Here is a 17,556-nt window from a genome sequence, read left to right on the forward strand (position 1 = left end):
TTTTGTGGTTTTTGTTTTTTTTTTTAGATTTTATTTTTGAGAGAGCACAAGTGGGAGGAGGGTGGAAGGGAGAGGGACAAGCAGATTCCCCGCTGAGCAGGAGCCCAGTTCCAGGACACTGACATCATGACCTGAGCAGAAGTCAGACACTTAACTAGCGGAGCCACCCAGGGGCCCCAGAAGCACATTTGTCTTTTACAGCCTGGGATGCCCTGGGTCTCACTGTAGACAGCTCTGACGTGACACGGGTGGGGATTTCCTTCCAGATCCTTTTCTAGCACTTCTAGTCTCTTCGCCACACCATTTTAACTGGGAAGCGACCACGAAGCACATTCTGGGAGGAACATTTGCTTGCTCTTCTGTCTGGATGGGTTTCAGGACAAAATGGGTGGCCGGAGGGGCCTGGGGCCCGAGATGGAAAGACAAGGCTATGGTCAGGGCTGCCAGCTGGGGCTGTGGGGTCAGGTTTTATTTGTGAAACAGACATTTGATAGCTCAGGAGCCCAGAAGACTAGCTCAGCTGCACCTTGTAAAATGGGCTGTCAGTGGCTTGCATGGAAGCAAGAGTCTGCTGGGGTGGCCGAGCCCCTCTCTCAACTCCGGTGCAGATGGGATCAGGGTTCTGGGGTAGCCTCCTCGCCCTGGCTTGCCTCTCCCCTTCGTTCTACTCCAGCTTGCTAGTGACTGGCTCTGGGTCACAGGCATTCACAGAACCACATTAGTTGCTACTCAGGATTTCCAAACTAACAGGTCCACTTTTGACAGTCCCCGCTGTCACTGCTCCAAAAGGGGAATGAGGTGCTTCAGGGACCCTGACCTCTCCTGCCAGAGATGGGCTCTCTCCCTCGGGGCAGGCCGGCCCAGGATGGGCTTTGGAGGTGCTAACCCCTGGCTGCAGGAAGTGGAGGCCTGGGGCTCCTCACTCTGCTAGGAGGGGTTGGGAAGGAAAGAGTTACCAGGGAAGGGACATTCAGTGGGGCAGATCCCAGGTGCCCCCCCAACCCCAACTCCAGCAAGGGCACAGCAGGGCCTTGGCAAGGCAGTCCAAAGTGTCTTGTTTACAGACTGAGCACAGTTGCTATTTTAAGATGCTGAGCAGGGCAGTGTGAGGCATGAGACCCCAGACAAGGGAAAGTGTGCGCAGGCGTGAATTAGGCATACCAGCGGGGCAGAGGGCTGTGACTATTCAAAATGCAAGTTCAAAAAGCACCCCCCTCCCAGGATGCACCCCAGAGTGGAATTTCTCTTGGACCCCTAGGCGGAGGCCCAACGAATGACAATGGAGATTATGAACGAGAAAAACATTTATTCTGTCTTGGAATCCGTCTACTAAAACCAAGGATCTGTTGTCTTAGCCCCAGGCTCCTTAATACATTTAAAACAGCCCGGGGCTGGGGGGGTGCATGGGTGCACCCCACACCTAACAGTGGCAGGATATTTACATAAAGCTGGGTGTTTCCGATCAGGCAAAGCCCCTCCCTGTTGCTAGGGGGTGGGAACAAGGAGAAGGGAGTGCTACCCCGCAGTCCTGCAGTGAGCAGACCAGCATCCGCCCAGAGGTACAGGCACAGGGAAAGGACCCCAGATCCAGGAGCAAGCAGACACAACAGCAGTGAGCCCGGGGCTGCCAGCTCCCAGAGCAGGCAGGGGGCTGTGGGCACGACAGCGCCAGGAGGTGGGAAACAAACCTGAGTGAGCAGGAAAAGGGGTCCCGGCCCCGCACCAGCAGCAAAGCGGGGGGAAGGCTCGCAGCCTCCTCTTTGGCACAGAACCCCAAGTCACTATGGCCACCATGGCCTGGACCTGAGCCTGCCTGGGCTGGGGAGAAGCTAAGGCACTTGTCAAAACGGCGTGTCGGGCCCGTCCAGCTCTTTCAGGGGGCTGGGGATCATGAAAAGCAGTAACAAAACATATCTGGCTAAAAACCCTTTTCTAGAAAATGCCCTCGAGGAGTGGTGGGTGAAGCCCCTGGGGCAGAGGCACTTGGGGCTGGGGGCTCTGCACCAGCGGCCGGGGAGGGGGAAAGCAGGGGCTCTCCAGGCTGTGCGGCGGCTCCCATGGGCACACTGGACGGGAGAGGGGGCCACAGCTCCAGGAGGCAAGGCTCATGGGAGGAGTCCAGGCCAGGGGGCAGGGCCCCCTCCCCCGAGCACCTTTCCTGCCTCCCTTAGCATCCCTGGCTGCAGCTCAGTACACGGGGGGCGGCTGGTAGCCCTCGGTGGTCTCCGCGTTCTGGGTGAAGGGTGGCTGTTGGTAGTTGTCTACAGGCGCTCCAGGGTAGGAGGCGTAGGCCGTGCTGGGGTCCGGAGTGGGGTCTACATAGTTCTGGATGAAGTCGTCCACTCCAGCCTTGTAGCGCTGGTAGGCCAGGGAAGCCAGCGCACCCTGCAGGGAGCCCCGAGTTTCGGGTTACTCAGCCTTCCACCACCCTTCTCCTAAGGCACTGCTGCCCTCGTCCGCCCCGGCCCACCTACCCAGGAGAAGATGGAGAAGAAGCTGAAGGTGATGGCCGCCCGGGCCGAGTCGGCCCCCACCAGCACATCTTCCTTCTTGGTGGCTGCCCACTGGTTGGTAAGGAAGCAGAAGCCAACGAACCACAGGAAGGTCCAGATGGCTGGGAAGAAGGCCAGGAGAGCAGGGTCAGCAATGTGGAGGGGGCGGGGGGCTGTTCAGCGACCCAGGAGGGGCCCCCTGTGGCAGGGGAGGGGTGCAGAGGAGGGCCTGGGCAAGGATCTCCCAGAAGCTTCCAGGCGTGTAAAGGCCGCTGATGCAGAAGCCAGGGTGGGGACCGGCGGGCCTGGCTCCAGAGCCCTGTGACCATCGCTCAACGCTGGTGGGCTTTGGCAGACCGACAGAAGTCCCTGTGCAAAAGCCTGTGTCCTCGAGTGGGGCGGGGACCCCGGGCTGCTCCGGCCCCCCATGCCAGGTTGTTTGCCGAGGCCCTGCAGTCCCAGAGCTCCAGGGCTTTGGGGAACACTGGCTGCTCCTATTTACCTCCCCAAATAGAGGGGGGGCGGAGCTAGCAGATACCTGAGAAGAGCAGGTCGCCAATGACCAGGTATTTGCGGTCAGTGGCGTTGCTGATCTGGGGGAAATAGGCATCAACCACCAAGAAGAAGGCCGAGGCCAGGAAGGCCAGCACTCCGATGGCGCTGCCGTAGCCGCACGCATCCTGGTTGTGGTTGAAAACGCAGTACTGCTGTCTGGACTGGTGGGTGTTGCTGTATCCCTCGCCGAAAATGCAGGAGAACACGATCAAGGCAAAGACCTGAGCGGACAGGTGGGGGTGAGCTGAGTGGTCGCCAGACGACCCAGAGCGGAGCACGCATGATGGGGACCCTGGGCTCTCCCACTGCTGCTTTTCCCTTCTGGGTGGGGGCCAGGCGCTTCGGCCCCTTCGGAACTTGGGTCGGGAGCCCGGAAGCAAGTCGCCTCCCGGTGCACAATCCCCACTTCTCCCTATTCCCTTCTCCCAGGGCACCAGCAAGTACCAGCACAGCCGCCATCAGCAGGGGCAGGGCTGGGGATTCCTGGACTGGGTCCTAGTGGGGAAGAGATGGGGATCTCCTGAGAGGGGACTGCCCGGCCCGGGCTGCCTGCCAGGAGGGGTCACCGTGGTTCAGCAGGAGACAGGCCACAAAGTCACAGAAACCCAGGCTTGGAGCCCCGCCCCCAGATCATCTTCTGCCTGAGTCACCTGTCTAGCGTCCTGTCTAGATCATCTTCTGCCTGAACACCTGGGTGACGGAGAACCCCCCCCGCCCCAGCCCCATGGTCTCAGGAAAGGCCCGCCAGCGTGCTCTGAGCAGAAGCCCATGCCCCCAGACTCCCACTTCTTGGTGCCCCTCCAAATCTTTCCTGCTCCAGCCTGGCCTCCCCAGTTGAGCCAACCGTCTTCCTGCAAGGACGGCTGGCCTCTGTGGTATCATGTCTCTCCCCTTTGAGGGAACCCCAACCTGCTTCCTGTCCATAAGTGAGTCCGGGCTGCACAGGGCACCCCAGGCTAGTCTGACTGGCAAGCCCTGTGGACACGGTTCTACACTTGGAACCCTGCAGGTCCTAGTTGGGGGGACAAGGGAGCGGCTCTAGGCTCTTGGGAATAGCCTCATGTCACCTCATCTCCTTCCTAAACTTCAAGGCCACCACCCCATGTCAGCAGATGCAAGGATGCAGGACTGTCTGGACACCTGGCTCTCAGCGGGAGGGGCCCAGGCCTCTCCCCTGCCCTGCCGGAACAAGGCCCTGTCAGTAGGCTCTGGGGCCACCAGTCACAAGCCCCGCCCCCAGCTGGAGATGAAGCCGGAACTCCGGGATGCTGGGAGCAGCGTGCCAGGCCCCACTCCTGGCACAGCCATGCCGACACACGGGGCATCTGCCCCTTGGAGCAGACCCCACGATCGGGCAGGGAGGGGACATGGGTGCCACTAAGGCCCCTCGTTAGGCTCTAGTCCCAGGAAGCATGACGACGGCACTTCATGCCCACTCTAACACCTTGTCCAACTTTGGGCGCTGCTTGTCCAAGAGCCTGTGACCTCCCCCGACCCCTCTCCCCCACCCCACCCCACCTCGCCCCCGTCCTGGAGGGCTCCCCTACCTCACAGGGAAGGGTACATCCTGGGGTCACCTGATCTTGGGTGGGGAAGCCGACCCGCGGCCTGCTCCGGAGTGGAAGGTGGAATGCTGTTTCAGGGAGCCACACTGCCCCCGTACCCGACGTGGCTTGGGAAAGCTCCTTCCCGGAGAACTCCCCCAGCACGGAGTACCAGCACGCCGGCCACCTGTCCTGGAGCGGCCCCAAGCTCCTCCCACCGCCAGCAGGGCGACAGGCCTGCTCCCCGCGGTGCCTCCGGGCCACCCCGCGTCCGGACCCGGCCGGTGGGGGGCAGCGGGGACCGGGGAAAGGCGGGGGAAGCTGGGGCCGGTGGGTGGGAGCCGACGGGGCCCGGGCCCTCTCGCCGGCCCCACGCGCGCCACGCGCGCCCTCCCGGCCTCGGCCGCCGCCACCTGTCGCGCTCGCAGGCTTGCGGCCACCCCCTCCCCCGCCCGGGCTCCGCGGTTCAGTCCCGTCCCCCGGCCCCGCGCCCGGCTCACCAGGCACAAGACGCGCGTCACCACCTGCGGCTGCGTCAGGAAGCGCCGCAGGTCGAAGGAGCCGCCGGCCTTGGCCGCGCCGTAGGCCCCGCTCTCCATGTCGCCGTCGCCCCACCGCCGTCGCCCCACCGCCGCCGCCGCCGCGGACCGCCAAGGACCCAGCCACCTCCCCGCCCCGGCCCCGCCCCCGGGGCGTGGCCAGCGCGGCCCCAGGGACCGAGGACAAAGTGCGGCTCGCCGCCAGGGGCGAGTAGAGCGGGCGGGGCCTGCGTCCCGGAGGCGGACGGCCGTCTAGCCCACCTCGTGGCCCGGGCCCCGTCCCCCAGCTCCCAGAAAGGGGCCCCAGCGTGCTGGGGAAGAGAGGGAGGCACGGAGGGCCCGCCCCTCTGCCCCACCTACACTTTGCCCCTGCCATCCCGCCTTCTTCTCGGGAAGCTCACCGGGTGCCTGTCCGGGCCTCACCTGCCCAGGACCCAGGCTCAGAAGCACCCGGTCTTCTCTCCCCATTGCGTCCAAAACCCCAGGCCACAGCCTGGACGCACTCCCGGACCGGCCTGTCGCTCTTTGCTTCTCTGTGGAGCTAAGCCTGGGGTGGCGTTGAGCCGCGCCCCCCCCCCCCCCCAAATCTTCCCCCGCTGGACCAGGTCCCAAGTATGTATGGCTTCAGACTTCCATGCCCAAGTGTGCGGACAGAAACGAAGTTTCCAGGGTGACAGGCAGAGCACAGGGTTTAATCCAGTTCTCCTCCCCCACCCCCACCCCCCAATGGTTTAGAGCGTCGGAACCAGGAAGGCTGAGTGGGGGTGGGTGGGTCTGCGTTCCCGAGGGGTCACAAGCCAACTGGCAGGGAGGAACTCCAGACACTTTTTGCCAGTTGCAGGCGAGGATTAATGCAGGGGTGCTGGGGGGGGGGGGCTCCATGTCTTCCCAGGTGAGGAGGCGGGACCAGAAGGCTAGGCCACCAGGAGATGGGCTGCCACTCCAGGGACCAGGGGAACAACTGTGGGGGAGGTGGGTTGGTGCAGCGGGGACTTTTCCCAATGTACCCCACTTTCTCTCCACACTCGCGTGGATGGTGACAAGCAGCTTAGTGGTGAGGACAGGGATTACACAGAGCTCCCCCCTTCCTATGGACCTCCCCTTCCATCACAGCCCACTCCATCCTAAAATCCTCAGCCTAACACCGTGTGGGTGTCAACAGAACCAGGGCGGGTGGGCTTTTTCTTCATTCAAGTGGTGGGTCCTTCCATCGTGGATGAAGACCAGGGCCCTTCCGAGGGGACTCTGTCAAGCTTGCCTCTTCTGGTCACAACCTTGATGACAGAGGAGTTAAGATTTCAGGTTAGGCAAACACACCTCTCAGCCACCCCCTCGCAAGGCCTCTGGGAGTTTTATGGTGTCAAGTTCATCAGCGCCCTGGGCAGCAGAAGGGGTGTAAGGGTTAGTCACCCCACTAAATGAAGGGGCAGGGAACTGAATCACCAAGAGGACAAGCACTGGCCCCGGGTCACATGGCCAGTGAGAGCCCGGTCTCTATATCCCATTTTATAGAAGGGAACACAGAGGCTCAGAGAGGTGGCACAGCTCTCCCACGAATCCGGCCTCTGGAAGGGACAGAGTCGGGAAAGAGGGACCCAGAGGTGAGCAAGGGGAGTACCAAGGACAGACAATGGCCACTGAGAAGCCTGGCCAGGGAGGGAGGAAGGCAACCAGGAGATGGCAGTGTCTTAGAGGTCCAGGAGGTGAGAAGTTCACGGGGCACAGGTGACAGCTGGAGGGGGGACAGATGACACAAAGACCCTGGTCACTTTACAAATCAGTGAAGTGAGAGCCTTGGAGAGGGGACCCCAGGAGGTCTGGACCTGCCTCTTGTCACCAGCCAGGAAGCCTATGTCACCCGCCTATGTAGTTGCCATGGAAAGCAGCAGCCCGTGATCCGCCCTGGTCCCCGGAGGGCATCATCGACACACTCCTGTCATCCCTCCTCGGACCCTTCACGAAGACAGGCGAACGCCCCAAGAGGCCAGGTGGCTCCATCCCAGAGCTGCTGGGGGTGTTGGTAAGGGTCACATAAAACCAGGGATGTGCAAACCTCAGCAGGCACTTGGCACCATGAACTTTTCCAGGACATGCAGGAGCCACATGGCCCTTTGTCTGCTCTGGCGGCAGCCCTGCCTTACAAACCCACCCACCCACTGCCTCCAACAGGACTCCTGGTGGTGGCCCATACAGGCCACCAGCTGTCCTCACAGTCCCTCACATCCTGCATCCAGTTCCTACCTGGTCCACCAGGCCTGGGCCAGCAACCAACAGGTGACAGCTGCAATGGAGATGAGGCTGCTCGTTAGCACCACGACGGCTCCCTGGGGCAGCTGTCCTGTGAGGGAGGGAGATGGCGGAGCTAGCATCCCTTCCCAGCGCCCTTTCCTGCTCTTGGCCGTGGCAAGGCGGAGCTCTTCCAACCCCATGGCCCTACCCGGAAGTGCCAGCGGCCCGTCTGGGAACCAAGGGGCTCTCTCACCTGGGGGCACCAGCTTGAAGGGGCTGAACTGGACACTGATGTCATTTTCAGCCTGGCACTGGAGCCTGGTGGACTTGTTGGTAAGGGTGAAGGTGAACTTGGCCGGCTGACCGTAGTTCGGCCTCTGCTGCGTGTGGACGGTCCCATCCTTCCCGACCAGGCTGTAGGTGATGGGTGGGCTGCCCGAGGACACCTGGCAGGAAATCTCTACCCTGGGGCCCGACCCTCTGTCCAGCAAGGTGAAGTTAGCTTGCAGCTGGGACACCGGCTCTGGAAGGCGGAAGACGTTAGCATAGGCGTGGCTGGGTGACTTTCACACCCTCTCCCCAGCAAATTCCCTTGTTACGGAATGCCTACTGAGCTTGGAGGCCTAACTGTTACTGCTCCCTCCTCCAGGCAGCCTTCCGGATTACTCCCTCCGTCTCATGTCTGAGCTTCTACCCTTTTTGCAGTGTGTACTACCCAACTTCGCATTTGGTATATTCTGGGTTGTTGGGCTTACCGACTAAAAATACATACAGGATGCCTAGTTAAATTTGAATTTCAGGTGAATAATGAAAAAATTTTTAGTATGACTAACTCTGTCCTGTGCAAAATTTATCCGGCAGCCCTATTTCTATTCTTTCAGTCTTGGCTCTTTTACTAGAATAGTTCCTTCCGAGCAAGAGCTGTCACTTCTGGGGCGCCTGGGGGCTCAGTGGGTTAAGCCGCTGCCTTCGGCTCAGGTCATGATCCCAGGTCCTGGGTTCGAGCCCCGCATCGGGCTCTCTGCTCAGCGGGGAGCCTGCTTCCTCCTCTCTCTCTGCCTGCCTCTCTGCCTACTTGTGATTTCTCTCTGTCAGATAAATAAATAAAAATCTTAAAAAAAAAAATCACTTTAAAAAAAAAAAAAAAAAGAGCTGTCACTTCTAAGAGTCTAGATTCTAGAAACCCCCGGGGCCTTCCGCCTAATGCTATAAACAGACTTACAGATGAGTAACAACCACCACCCCTTGTGGCATACTGACCACCTACTAGAAGCTTCTGCTGAATCCTTCCCGCCCTCCTGGGCTAGGAACTATTACTATTTTTGTTTTGTAGAGGAAGCAACCAGGCCTGACAGAAGTTGACTGACTTGCCCAAGACCCACCGCCTGCTAAGTGTGGAGACTTGAACCCGGACCATAAGCCTCCAGGCCCTGGGCCCTCCTACACCAGGCTGGCTCCTCTCAGGGGTGGGGTCAGGGGGCCCCGGGGGCCACCACTGGCCTGGGCAACACCCTCCAGTCCCCTCCTCCCCACCAACTACAGCCTGTGCCTCCCACCAGGAGGGACACCTGAATTAAGATCAGGGGAAGAAGTGGGATGAATACAGATTTTAGAGCTGAACAGAGTGCGGTTTGAAACCAGCCTTTGCCACTGGCCTGGGGTGATATTCTTAATCACCAAGGGCTTTACATAGGCCAGGAACCACGAACCCCACTCACCAGTTGCTGTGAGGACTGAACTAGATAAAACACGAAGGTGCCTACTTTATCAGCATGAGGCCAGAGCTCAACCGATGGGGCCCTGGCCCTGGTCACTTGGGCCCTCCCCAAGGGCCCCTGCTGGGAGGTGGTGCCCTAGGGGCCCAGCCAGGAGCTACACTGTTCTAGACGCAGGTCTAAGGGACCCAAAGTGGCCTTGGAGGTGAGCAACCTATCCTGTCCCCACCTCCTGCCTTCTAGCCCAGACCCTGCCCCACCCCCAGCCCCCCAGGTGCACTCACTGGTCCACAGCTCCCAGTACATCTGCAGCTTGGTGCTGGCGGAGTGCGCGCCCTCGGGGGAGGCCGCCTGGCAGGAGTACGTGAGCAGGTCTGGCCTGGACTTGAGCGTGACGTTGATGCTGAAGGAGGCCGGGTCTGCGGTCTTCACCACCTTCTTGGCAACCTCAGTGCCCTGACCCCCCCAGAGGGAGTAGGTGACGGGCGGGGGTGCCTGGGGTGAGTGGCACGTTATGACCACCCTGCGGCCTCTGGGGAAAACCTCCAGGACTTTGTAGGCAATGAAGGTCTCATGGGTGACTTCTGGCAGGCGAAAGGGTCCCAGGGGGAAGAAGGAAACCAACATTGATCAAACACCTTAAGAAAATGCTGGTTTTGCGGTTCCTCAAAAAGTTAAAAAATTATCATGTGACCTAGCAAATCCCACTTCTAGATATCTATCCAAAGGATTGAAAACAGGGACTCGAATGGCTACGTGTACACACGGGCTCACGGCAGCACTATTTACGACAGCCAGAAGGCAGAAGAAGCCAGCGTCCATCCACGGATGAATGGTAAGGGGGACGGGGTCTGGCCATACCATAGCCTAGTCCTCACCCGTGAAAAGGAGCGAGGTTCTCACCCATGCTGCGGCACGGATGAGCCTTAGAAACATCACGTCGAGTGAGAGAAATCAGACCCAGGAGGCAACCTATCTTCGATTCCGTTCATGGGAAATGTCCAGAATAGGAAAATCCCGAGACAGAAACAGATTGCCCTGTTGGCAGGGGTTGGGGTAGGGGCAGATGGGGAGTGACTGCTCGTGGGTCGGGGCTTTCCTTTCGGGGAGATGGAAATGTTTTGGAACTAGATGGGATGACGGTTGCACAACATGGTGAGTGCACTAAGCATTAATGAATCGTCACTTTAAAATGGTCAATTTTGTGTTATGTGAATTTCACCTCAATTTTAAAAAGGAAGGAAAGAAGGAATGAAGGAGGGAAGGAGGGAGGGAAGAAAGGACGGAAAGAAGGAGTGAAGGAAAGAAAGCCCTCCTGGATAAAAGTCTACCTCTGGGGTTTAGACTTTTTGCCCTACAAAAATGAATTTCCTACAAAAATGAAATTAGGACACAAGTAGGAAGCACGGAGAAGTTTGGGACACGGGTCTGGATAGCCGACACTGAATTCAACTTCTAGATGCTATAGGTTGGTCGACTGTAAGTGGCAGGGGACGGGCACCGGAGTCCTTCCTGTCCAGGCAGAGACCAGGAATCTATTGCTTGTGCACTGAACGGCCCCCTCCCAGGGGAAGGCACTTACTCTCGGGTTGGGTTGCGCTGAATGCCTGTCTGCCCTCCGGTGTCAGAGGCCTCCTGCTCCTGCCAGACCCAGCAGGGAACCTGGGATACAGGGGAGCTGGCTGGGCCCCTGTGCCCAGAGGTGTCAAAATGTGGTTTAAAGGGACAGTCAGAAGGAGAGGATAGAGGGTAGACTCAGATCCACAGGGGCGAGCTGAGCCAGAGAGAAAGGCCACTTGGGAAAGCAGGATTCCCAGAGAGCAGGGAGGTCCCTGAAGGAGACTGGATGCTGGCAACACTGGGTGGGGGGTGGGGGGGCGGCGGCGCAGGACCAGATGCCGGAGCTCCTGGGGACACGGGGACACGGGGACCAGACCTGCTCTCCATCGGCAACCTGCGTTCCCCCATCAAGACCGCCTCTCTGCTTGGGAGTAACTGCCCTGTTTTGCAGGCAGACGCTGGAGTTGATCTGATGCAGAAAACATTCCTAAGTGCTTCCCACTGGCCCTCTTGCTGCCCGTACTGAATTCTTCCAGACAGAGGTCGGGAGGGAACTGCCTGTCAGCGCGGGCGCAGGAGGGAGGCCGCGTTGCCTGCAGCCTTCTGCGCCCATTGGAGGAGACTGTGCAGGGCAGCCTCGGGGGCAGGTGTGTGTGTGGGGCTGTGTGAGTGTGTAGAGGAAAGGGTAGACGAAACCGAAATATCACGAGCCTCGTGCATCACCCTTGCCCCGCTGGGCGGGCACCCCGGCTCTGGGAACCACGCTGCCATCTGAAAACTACTCACCGAGCAGAGAACCGGAACCCGCTAGAATACACTTGCTTCACAGACCTTTCCTGGAATCCTAAAGTTTCTGACCACGAAGCGTTATTTCTTTCTAGACCAGTGGTTCTCGGCTCGGGTCGGTTTTGGTTTGCCTTCTAGGGCACCTTTGTGCCTGGAGACATTTTTGGTTGCCATGAATGGTGGGGGGCGGGGGCGCTCCTGGCATCTAGTAGGGAGAGGCCAGGAAGGTCACTAAAACCTCCAACAAGGCCCACGACAGCCCCTGTAACAGAACCGTCCAGTTCTAACGTCAGGAGAGTCGAGGTTGAGAAACCACGGTCTTGACAACCCTCAGGAACCTTCCAGAACAGATTTCCAGGCCTGCCCACGCTGCACAGGCACAACCTGGGGCCAAAGGGCCAGCTCCTGGCTGCCCAGATGCTCTTGGGGCCCGAATCTCCCCTTCACAGGGGGAAACGGGGGCTCAGGGGGCTCAGTGCGATGACGCTTTCTTTGCTCTCTTCGTGGAGGGAAACGACTAATACGAGTTGAAAGAAAAGGCTGGGCCACCTTGGTTTCCATTTCGAGGGCCAGTAATAGAAACTCGATTTACATAAACTCACAGACCAGAGTCACTTTTGGCTGCGCTAGGCAACAGGGCATTCACTTTCTGTTCTAACAAGACCGGTGTGGTCTTTGTCTGTTGACCATTTTGTATATGCATTTAACCCAGCAAGAGGGAGAGGTCCGGCGTTCAATTAAAAATTCATCAAGTGGGGCACCTGGGTGGCTCAGTGGGCTAAAGCCTCTGCCTTTGGCTCCGGTCATGATCCCAGGGTTCTGGGATCGAGCCCTGCATCGGGCTCTCTGCTTGGCCGGAAGCGTGCTTCCCCTCCTCTCTCTTCCTGTCTCTCTGCCTACTTGTGATCTTGGTCTGTCAATAAATAAATAAACCCTTAAAAAAAATTCATCAAGTGCATCAGGGTACTGGAGGGTGGGACGGGACACTCAGTGCGATGAAGAGACAGGCCCACACTCACACCTGAAGCCGAGTTGAGCGGGGCTGGGTGGGTGGGTGGCCGCGCAGAGCCGCCTTCTGCTGCTAAGGTGAGAAGGAAGCCCCTTGGGTGAATGGGGGGACCTCAGGGCTGCTGCCTCCCCCGCCCAGCGGCCCTTCAGGATCGCCCCCGCCTCTCTCCAGACTTGTGTCTGTGATAACCAGAGGTTGGAGATTTGAGTCCCAACCCTAGAGATCCAATGTATTAGACCTAAGGTGGGCAGGTGTGGGTGTCTAGGGATTTGATTTTGAACAAGCAGCCCACGTGCTGAGGGTTGAATTGTGTCTTCCGAGAAAGATGTGGTCAAGCCTCATCCCCCAGGTCCCATGAATGGGCCTTATTTGGAAACAAGGTCTTTCCAGATGCTGTCCAGGGATCCACAGTGGATGAGAGTGGCCCTAGTGAGAGGAGAGACAGAGACCGCACACACAGGGAGAGGCCATGGGAAGAGGCAGGCAGAGGTTGGAGGGATGCTGTCCCCAGCCACGAACACCAAGGACTGCCAGGAGCCACCAGAAGACAGGAGAGAGGGGCCTGGGTCAGCCCCTCCCTGCCGCACCACCGTCTTGGTCCTCTAACCTCCAGAACTAGGAGAGAGCGACTGGCTGTTGTTTTAAACCACCCGGTATGTGGTAATTCTTTATGGCAGCCCAGGAAGTTACAACAGCACCCCTTCCGAGGGGTTCTAGAACGTCGCTGAGAAACTCCGCACAGGTTTTAGGATACACGGAGGATCGCAGGCCCATCCGCCAAGGTCCCTCTGCTTGCTCTCGGGAGTCCGATCGAGCTTGAATCCCTGCTTCATCCAGAGATCCCCCCTCTGACTGAGGACACTGTCCTGCGTTCACGGCAGCCCCAGGCCCCCAGGCCACCCTTCCTGCCTGTTCCCCCCTTAGGAGGCTCTGCCCGTCCCCCTTCACCCCACCGCCTCCCCTACCTTCCCGATCCTGGCTTCCTCCCGCAGAGCCCTCTGGAATGTAGGTTCCGCTGGGACCCCGACACCTCACTGACGCCTACGGGAACCAGCCTCCCCTTCCAGGGCAGGGCCTACCCCGTGGTTGTCTTGGGTGGTGGGGTCCCCACAGCCTCCCCAGCACTGACCTTGGAGGACAGGGGTGGACATTCTCTTGGCATGTCTGGACTATTCTCCTGCCTTCCTTCCCAAACACCAGCCTGGAACCCCATGTCTTCGGACGTTTTGTACCCTTCTCCCCTGGGTTAGTTGCCTAGAAACAGCCATCATTCCTTGAACATTCCTGCCCCAGGTTCCCACCACTCCCAGTCCGCAGTCCCGGGGGATTTCGCACCCGACAGAGATCACCTCCCAGAGACCATCCTGGCTCTTCCATTCCTTAACTTCCCATCTCTTTGCCCCCACTGCTCGCTCCCGCGGGTGTTTAGCTGAGTAATATTTTATGGTCTGGCTGCACTTTATTTGGTCAATCCTTCAAGCTGCTCAGGCAAAAAACTTTGGGATCACCTTCTCCGGTTCCGTCTTTCTCATCCCATCCCATCCTCTCCCCACGCACTGCTGGCCTGACCTTCAGAATACATCTTGATCACTTCTCCCGGTGGCTCTGGCCATCACCGAATCTCTCCTCTCGATCCCGGGACCCGCCTGATGGCTCCCTGGGATTCCACCCCTGGTCCCCAGCCCCGTGCTCCCTCCCATCTCCCCTGCTTGCTTCTCTCCAGGACTTACTGGGTTCCAGCACACAGAAGAAGGTGCTTCTAGTCACTCACTACCCTCTGTCCTCTGCACCCTGCCCTGCCCCCGATGGAATGTAAGCTACAGGAAGGGGGGGGGAATCTTTGTTTTTTTCTGCACCTTGTGGACCCACCTTGGGGTCTAGAACAGTGCCTGGCACCAAGCAGGGTCTCCTACGGTCTCTGACGAATGAATGAATGATTTCCCAGCGGGCCTCTCCGGAGTGGAGTTAGCAAGGCTTGTTGGGCAAGAGTCTGAGCAGAAGTCAGGGGCCGAGGGGGGCCCACCAGCCCTGGCCAGGTACTTCCCGAAACGGGGACGCAAACGTCTGCCACCTCAACCGCTCTCTTTTTAGCAGAAACACCACAACTGACGTGTTTGTTTTTAAAGCAAATGAGGAAATGATAATTCTGCTTGTGCCGCATTCAAGTGAGACCCACCCTTCAGGGGAAGAGAGACAGATGCCAGCTCTGCGACCCGGTGACCCGAGTGAGGTGATGGTGGAGACAAGTGGGGGAGGAACACCCCCCCCAGCCTGGTGAGAGGAGGAGGTGACCCACCACCCTGACCTTAAGGGTCACAGGACTAGAAATAGGGTGTGTGGTGGAAGAGCTGGAAAAGGAAGGTGGGGGAGACCGGCACCGAGGCTGGACCAGGAGAGTCCCCTCCCCTTGGCTCTGTATCACCCCCTTGTGGAAAAGGGGCCCCTTGCCCTCTGGCTGCCTGGGAGAGTAAGTCAGACTTCCTTTGCCAGACCTGGAGGGTTGGGGGGGGAGCCCGGACTTCCTCAGCCTGAGTGCCCCGCCCTGGACGCCCCAGCCCTCACTGGGATCACACCCACCTAGCAGATCTGCTCCAGAGCGGACCTGTAGTAGAAGGACTGGGGTGCACCTGCCCAGGGACACGCCCTCTGCTCCCCTTCCTTCCCAGCTCCGTAGCCCAACCGGAAGCCAGCTCTTTCCTTGCTGCAAGTGCCCTAGAGGTCCCCCACTGGCCTGTTCACTCTGCTCCTCTCCACGCTCTCCAGGGCCCTGCAGGGCTTGAGGCCAAGTTCCAGAACTCTCCATCTGTCCACCACCAGACACCCGCTCACCGTCAGCAATCTCCACTAGCCACAACACCCACCACGGCACCCAGCGTCTCCCTCAAGCGTGCTGGGCTACTCACCTACCTCTGGCTCCACAGAGAAGCTGCTGGTGGCTGGAAAAGAGGAGGGAGCGAAGGTAGTAAGCAGGGAGCCCGGGGTGGAAAGGAGACCGACACCACCCAGAGAGCCTCCTGCCAAGGCCGGAAGGGAGGCCCAGGACTCCACAAGTGCCTTCACTCCCAGAAGCTCTTTCAAGGGCACAACAGTCAGAATCATCAGCCGCCTGGTGGCTGAGTAAACAGTGCGTTTAGCTCAGGGACCCAGCCACCAGGCCACACTGTGCAGTAAGGGGCTGGTCTGAGACTCAAGCTCACAGCTTTCCCTCGCTGTCCTCATGCTCCTGGAAGCATCCGTGCCTCCGGGTCCCTCTCCTGTGCTCCCTGGCATCCCTGCACCCTCAGCCTGCCTCCCCAAGGCCCTGGCAGTGGTCCCTCCTGCCCCTGATGGTGTCCCCATGAGCTCACCCAGCACGGCCCAGCACAGCAGCAGAAGGAGCCACATGCCGGGGTAAGGGCCCTGCTCAGGCTAGCAAGAGCTCTGTCAGCAGGGCCAGCTCCACTCTGGGGCCCCAGATGCTCCTGGGGTGGGTGGCTGTAGCAGGCAGATAACCCAGAGGCCACATCCCCCCAACGCCTCAGCAGCCAGGGCTGGGCCCAGAACAGCTAGGCCCCCACACTCTCTGGGGGGATTGGGAGGCCCCTGGGCCTCGAAGCCAAACCAGGGGCTTACACTCAGCCATCCCGACTGAACTGTAGAAGCCTGGCTTGTTTGCGGGGAAGATGTGCACCCCTAAGCCTTGGAATATGTATGCTACATGGAGAGGGGGTAGTAAGGTTGCTGATCTTCTGATTTGAGATGAAGTCCTTATTCTGGATTATCAGGATGGGCCGCTTATCACGAAGGTCCTTCCCAAACTCCCCCAGGAGAGTCTGACATACACACAGGAGACCTGGGGGGCTGGACCCTTTAGAGAGACAGGCAGGAGAGGCCCCCTCGGCCCATTTCATGCTGGTTCCTTAGTGACCACCTGGTGGGCACCTGCTGGGCAGCTGACACTGGGCTCAGCCCCCAAATTAAAGCTCAGACCGGGTGGGCCCCTGGTCCCCCCAGGAGTGTGTTGCAGTGGGCCAGCTCAGAGCGGGGAGGGGTTTTACCTCCTGCCCACGGACGGCGGTCATTCCCCAGGATCTGGACCCAATGCTAGCGAGACCGGAAGGAGGCCAGACCACATCACGTGTGGTGGCGTGGCCTTTTCGGCGGTCTGAAACAGAGCTCACTGGATTCAGGTAGAAGGAAGGGTGGGGTGAGCCAGGAAACCTCTGGGCACACTAAGGCTGGACCAGGGCGCGCCCCCTCGGGGCTGGGGACTCAGGGCAGCTTGGAGCTCAGAGAGAATGGAGAGAGCAGGTGATGTGTGGGCCCAGCCAGCCCCGCAGCTGAGCCCTGGCTCCTGCCTGCTCCAGGCAAGCTGGGCTCCTCCCAAGCCAAGCCCAGGGCTGCTAGACTAGTTCATTTAGTTTGTGCGGGAAACGCCCATCTGGACAGCCTTCCTTGGGTAAGATGTCCCGCCCCTAGGGATCCGTTTCGTCCAGTAGGGGCTGTTCTCTCCTGCAGAACTCCCTGGGTGGACCACATGCCCAACCCCTGCACAGCCCGGCAGTGACCCAAGGAAGGCACGAACAGCCTTGCCCTCGGGTACCCTTGGCCCTCCTCGGGGAAAGGCGTGGAGGCCCGAGAGGTCTGGGCGTGGTGGGAAGCGGGTTGAGCAGTTGACCTGCTCACATGGGGGCAGCGGCAGGGATGATGGGGAGCGGGGTGGGGGGGTAGCCGGAGCCTGGGGGCTGACGTCCCGGGAGCTCGGCTGGGGACGAGATTTGTCAGTTGCCGTGCTGGTCCCCCGTCTGCCCAGGAGGCAAGAATCAGCAACTGTCACTTGCCACCCAGAGTCCGGGTTCACAGCCTGGGGGTGCGCCCCAGGGCCACCTCCGTGCATGTGGGGAGCAAGAGCATTCTCTCCAAATTCTCTCCGTTCTTTCCCTTCCAGGAAGTCTGTCCTCGCTCTGCTGCAGTGGTCGGAACAGGAACCGGAAGAACTGAGGTTGTAAGACAGAGGGATCGTCTAGGCTGCTCCCAGTTCGTCTCCAAAAACTTGTGCTTTTTCCCTCCATGTTGTGCCCAGGGCATGGGGTTTGAGCTCAGGTGGCCGCTGAGGAGCCTCCTCCTTCCATCAGTGTACTTGGGGAG

At 59.6% G+C, this 17,556-nt stretch overlaps 2 protein-coding genes across 5 annotated transcripts; both read right to left on the minus strand.

Moving 5' to 3' along the window:
* Positions 1-1,291: 1,291 nt before the first annotated feature.
* On the minus strand, positions 1,292-5,266 carry SYNGR2 (synaptogyrin 2). Of its 2 annotated transcripts, XM_047706519.1 has the most exons (4): positions 5,092-5,266; positions 3,031-3,268; positions 2,475-2,614; positions 1,292-2,385 (listed from the first exon to the last, which is right to left on the minus strand). In XM_047706519.1, exons 1-4 carry the CDS (start codon positions 5,188-5,190, stop codon positions 2,188-2,190), a joined length of 675 nt encoding a protein of 224 aa, XP_047562475.1. In that variant the 5' UTR covers positions 5,191-5,266; the 3' UTR covers positions 1,292-2,187. The 2 variants fall into 2 exon arrangements, with proteins under 2 accessions (XP_047562475.1, XP_047562477.1); XM_047706521.1 differs by lacking the exon at positions 2,475-2,614.
* A 135-nt stretch (positions 5,267-5,401) lies between these two features.
* C16H17orf99 (chromosome 16 C17orf99 homolog) lies at positions 5,402-17,051 on the minus strand. 3 transcript variants are annotated; one of them, XM_047706514.1, is made up of 6 exons: positions 15,777-17,051; positions 15,333-15,365; positions 9,359-9,658; positions 7,613-7,882; positions 7,372-7,468; positions 5,402-6,404 (listed from the first exon to the last, which is right to left on the minus strand). In XM_047706514.1, exons 1-6 carry the CDS (start codon positions 15,811-15,813, stop codon positions 6,398-6,400), a joined length of 744 nt encoding a protein of 247 aa, XP_047562470.1. In that variant the 5' UTR covers positions 15,814-17,051; the 3' UTR covers positions 5,402-6,397. The 3 variants fall into 3 exon arrangements, with proteins under 3 accessions (XP_047562470.1, XP_047562469.1, XP_047562468.1); XM_047706513.1 differs by having other exon boundaries at positions 9,359-9,655; positions 15,333-15,814; XM_047706512.1 differs by having other exon boundaries at positions 15,333-15,814.
* Positions 17,052-17,556: the final 505 nt, after the last annotated feature.

Source organism: Lutra lutra, chromosome 16 (genome assembly GCF_902655055.1).
Source record: "Lutra lutra chromosome 16, mLutLut1.2, whole genome shotgun sequence".
Taxonomy (NCBI): domain Eukaryota; kingdom Metazoa; phylum Chordata; class Mammalia; order Carnivora; family Mustelidae; genus Lutra; species Lutra lutra.

What these genes read in the sequence shown, in the direction of transcription:
- SYNGR2 (XM_047706519.1), bottom strand. Translation starts at nt 5,190, where the DNA reads ATGGAGAGCGGGGCCTACGGCGCGGCCAAGGCCGGCGGCTCCTTCGAC. An exon ending in TGACGCGCGTCTTGTGCCTG is followed by an intron (nt 3,269 to 5,091) that starts GTGAGCCGGGCG and finishes CTGTCCGCTCAG; the next exon opens with GTCTTTGCCTTGATCGTGTT. An exon ending in TGGCGACCTGCTCTTCTCAG is followed by an intron (nt 2,615 to 3,030) that starts GTATCTGCTAGC and finishes CCTTCTTCCCAG; the next exon opens with CCATCTGGACCTTCCTGTGG.
- C16H17orf99 (XM_047706512.1), bottom strand. Translation starts at nt 15,528, where the DNA reads ATGATTCTGACTGTTGTGCCCTTGAAAGAGCTTCTGGGAGTGAAGGCA. An exon ending in CTCTGTGGAGCCAGAGGTAG is followed by an intron (nt 9,659 to 15,332) that starts GTGAGTAGCCCA and finishes TTCGCCTGCCAG; the next exon opens with AAGTCACCCATGAGACCTTC. An exon ending in CTTCAAGCTGGTGCCCCCAG is followed by an intron (nt 7,469 to 7,612) that starts GTGAGAGAGCCC and finishes CCTCCCTCACAG; the next exon opens with GACAGCTGCCCCAGGGAGCC.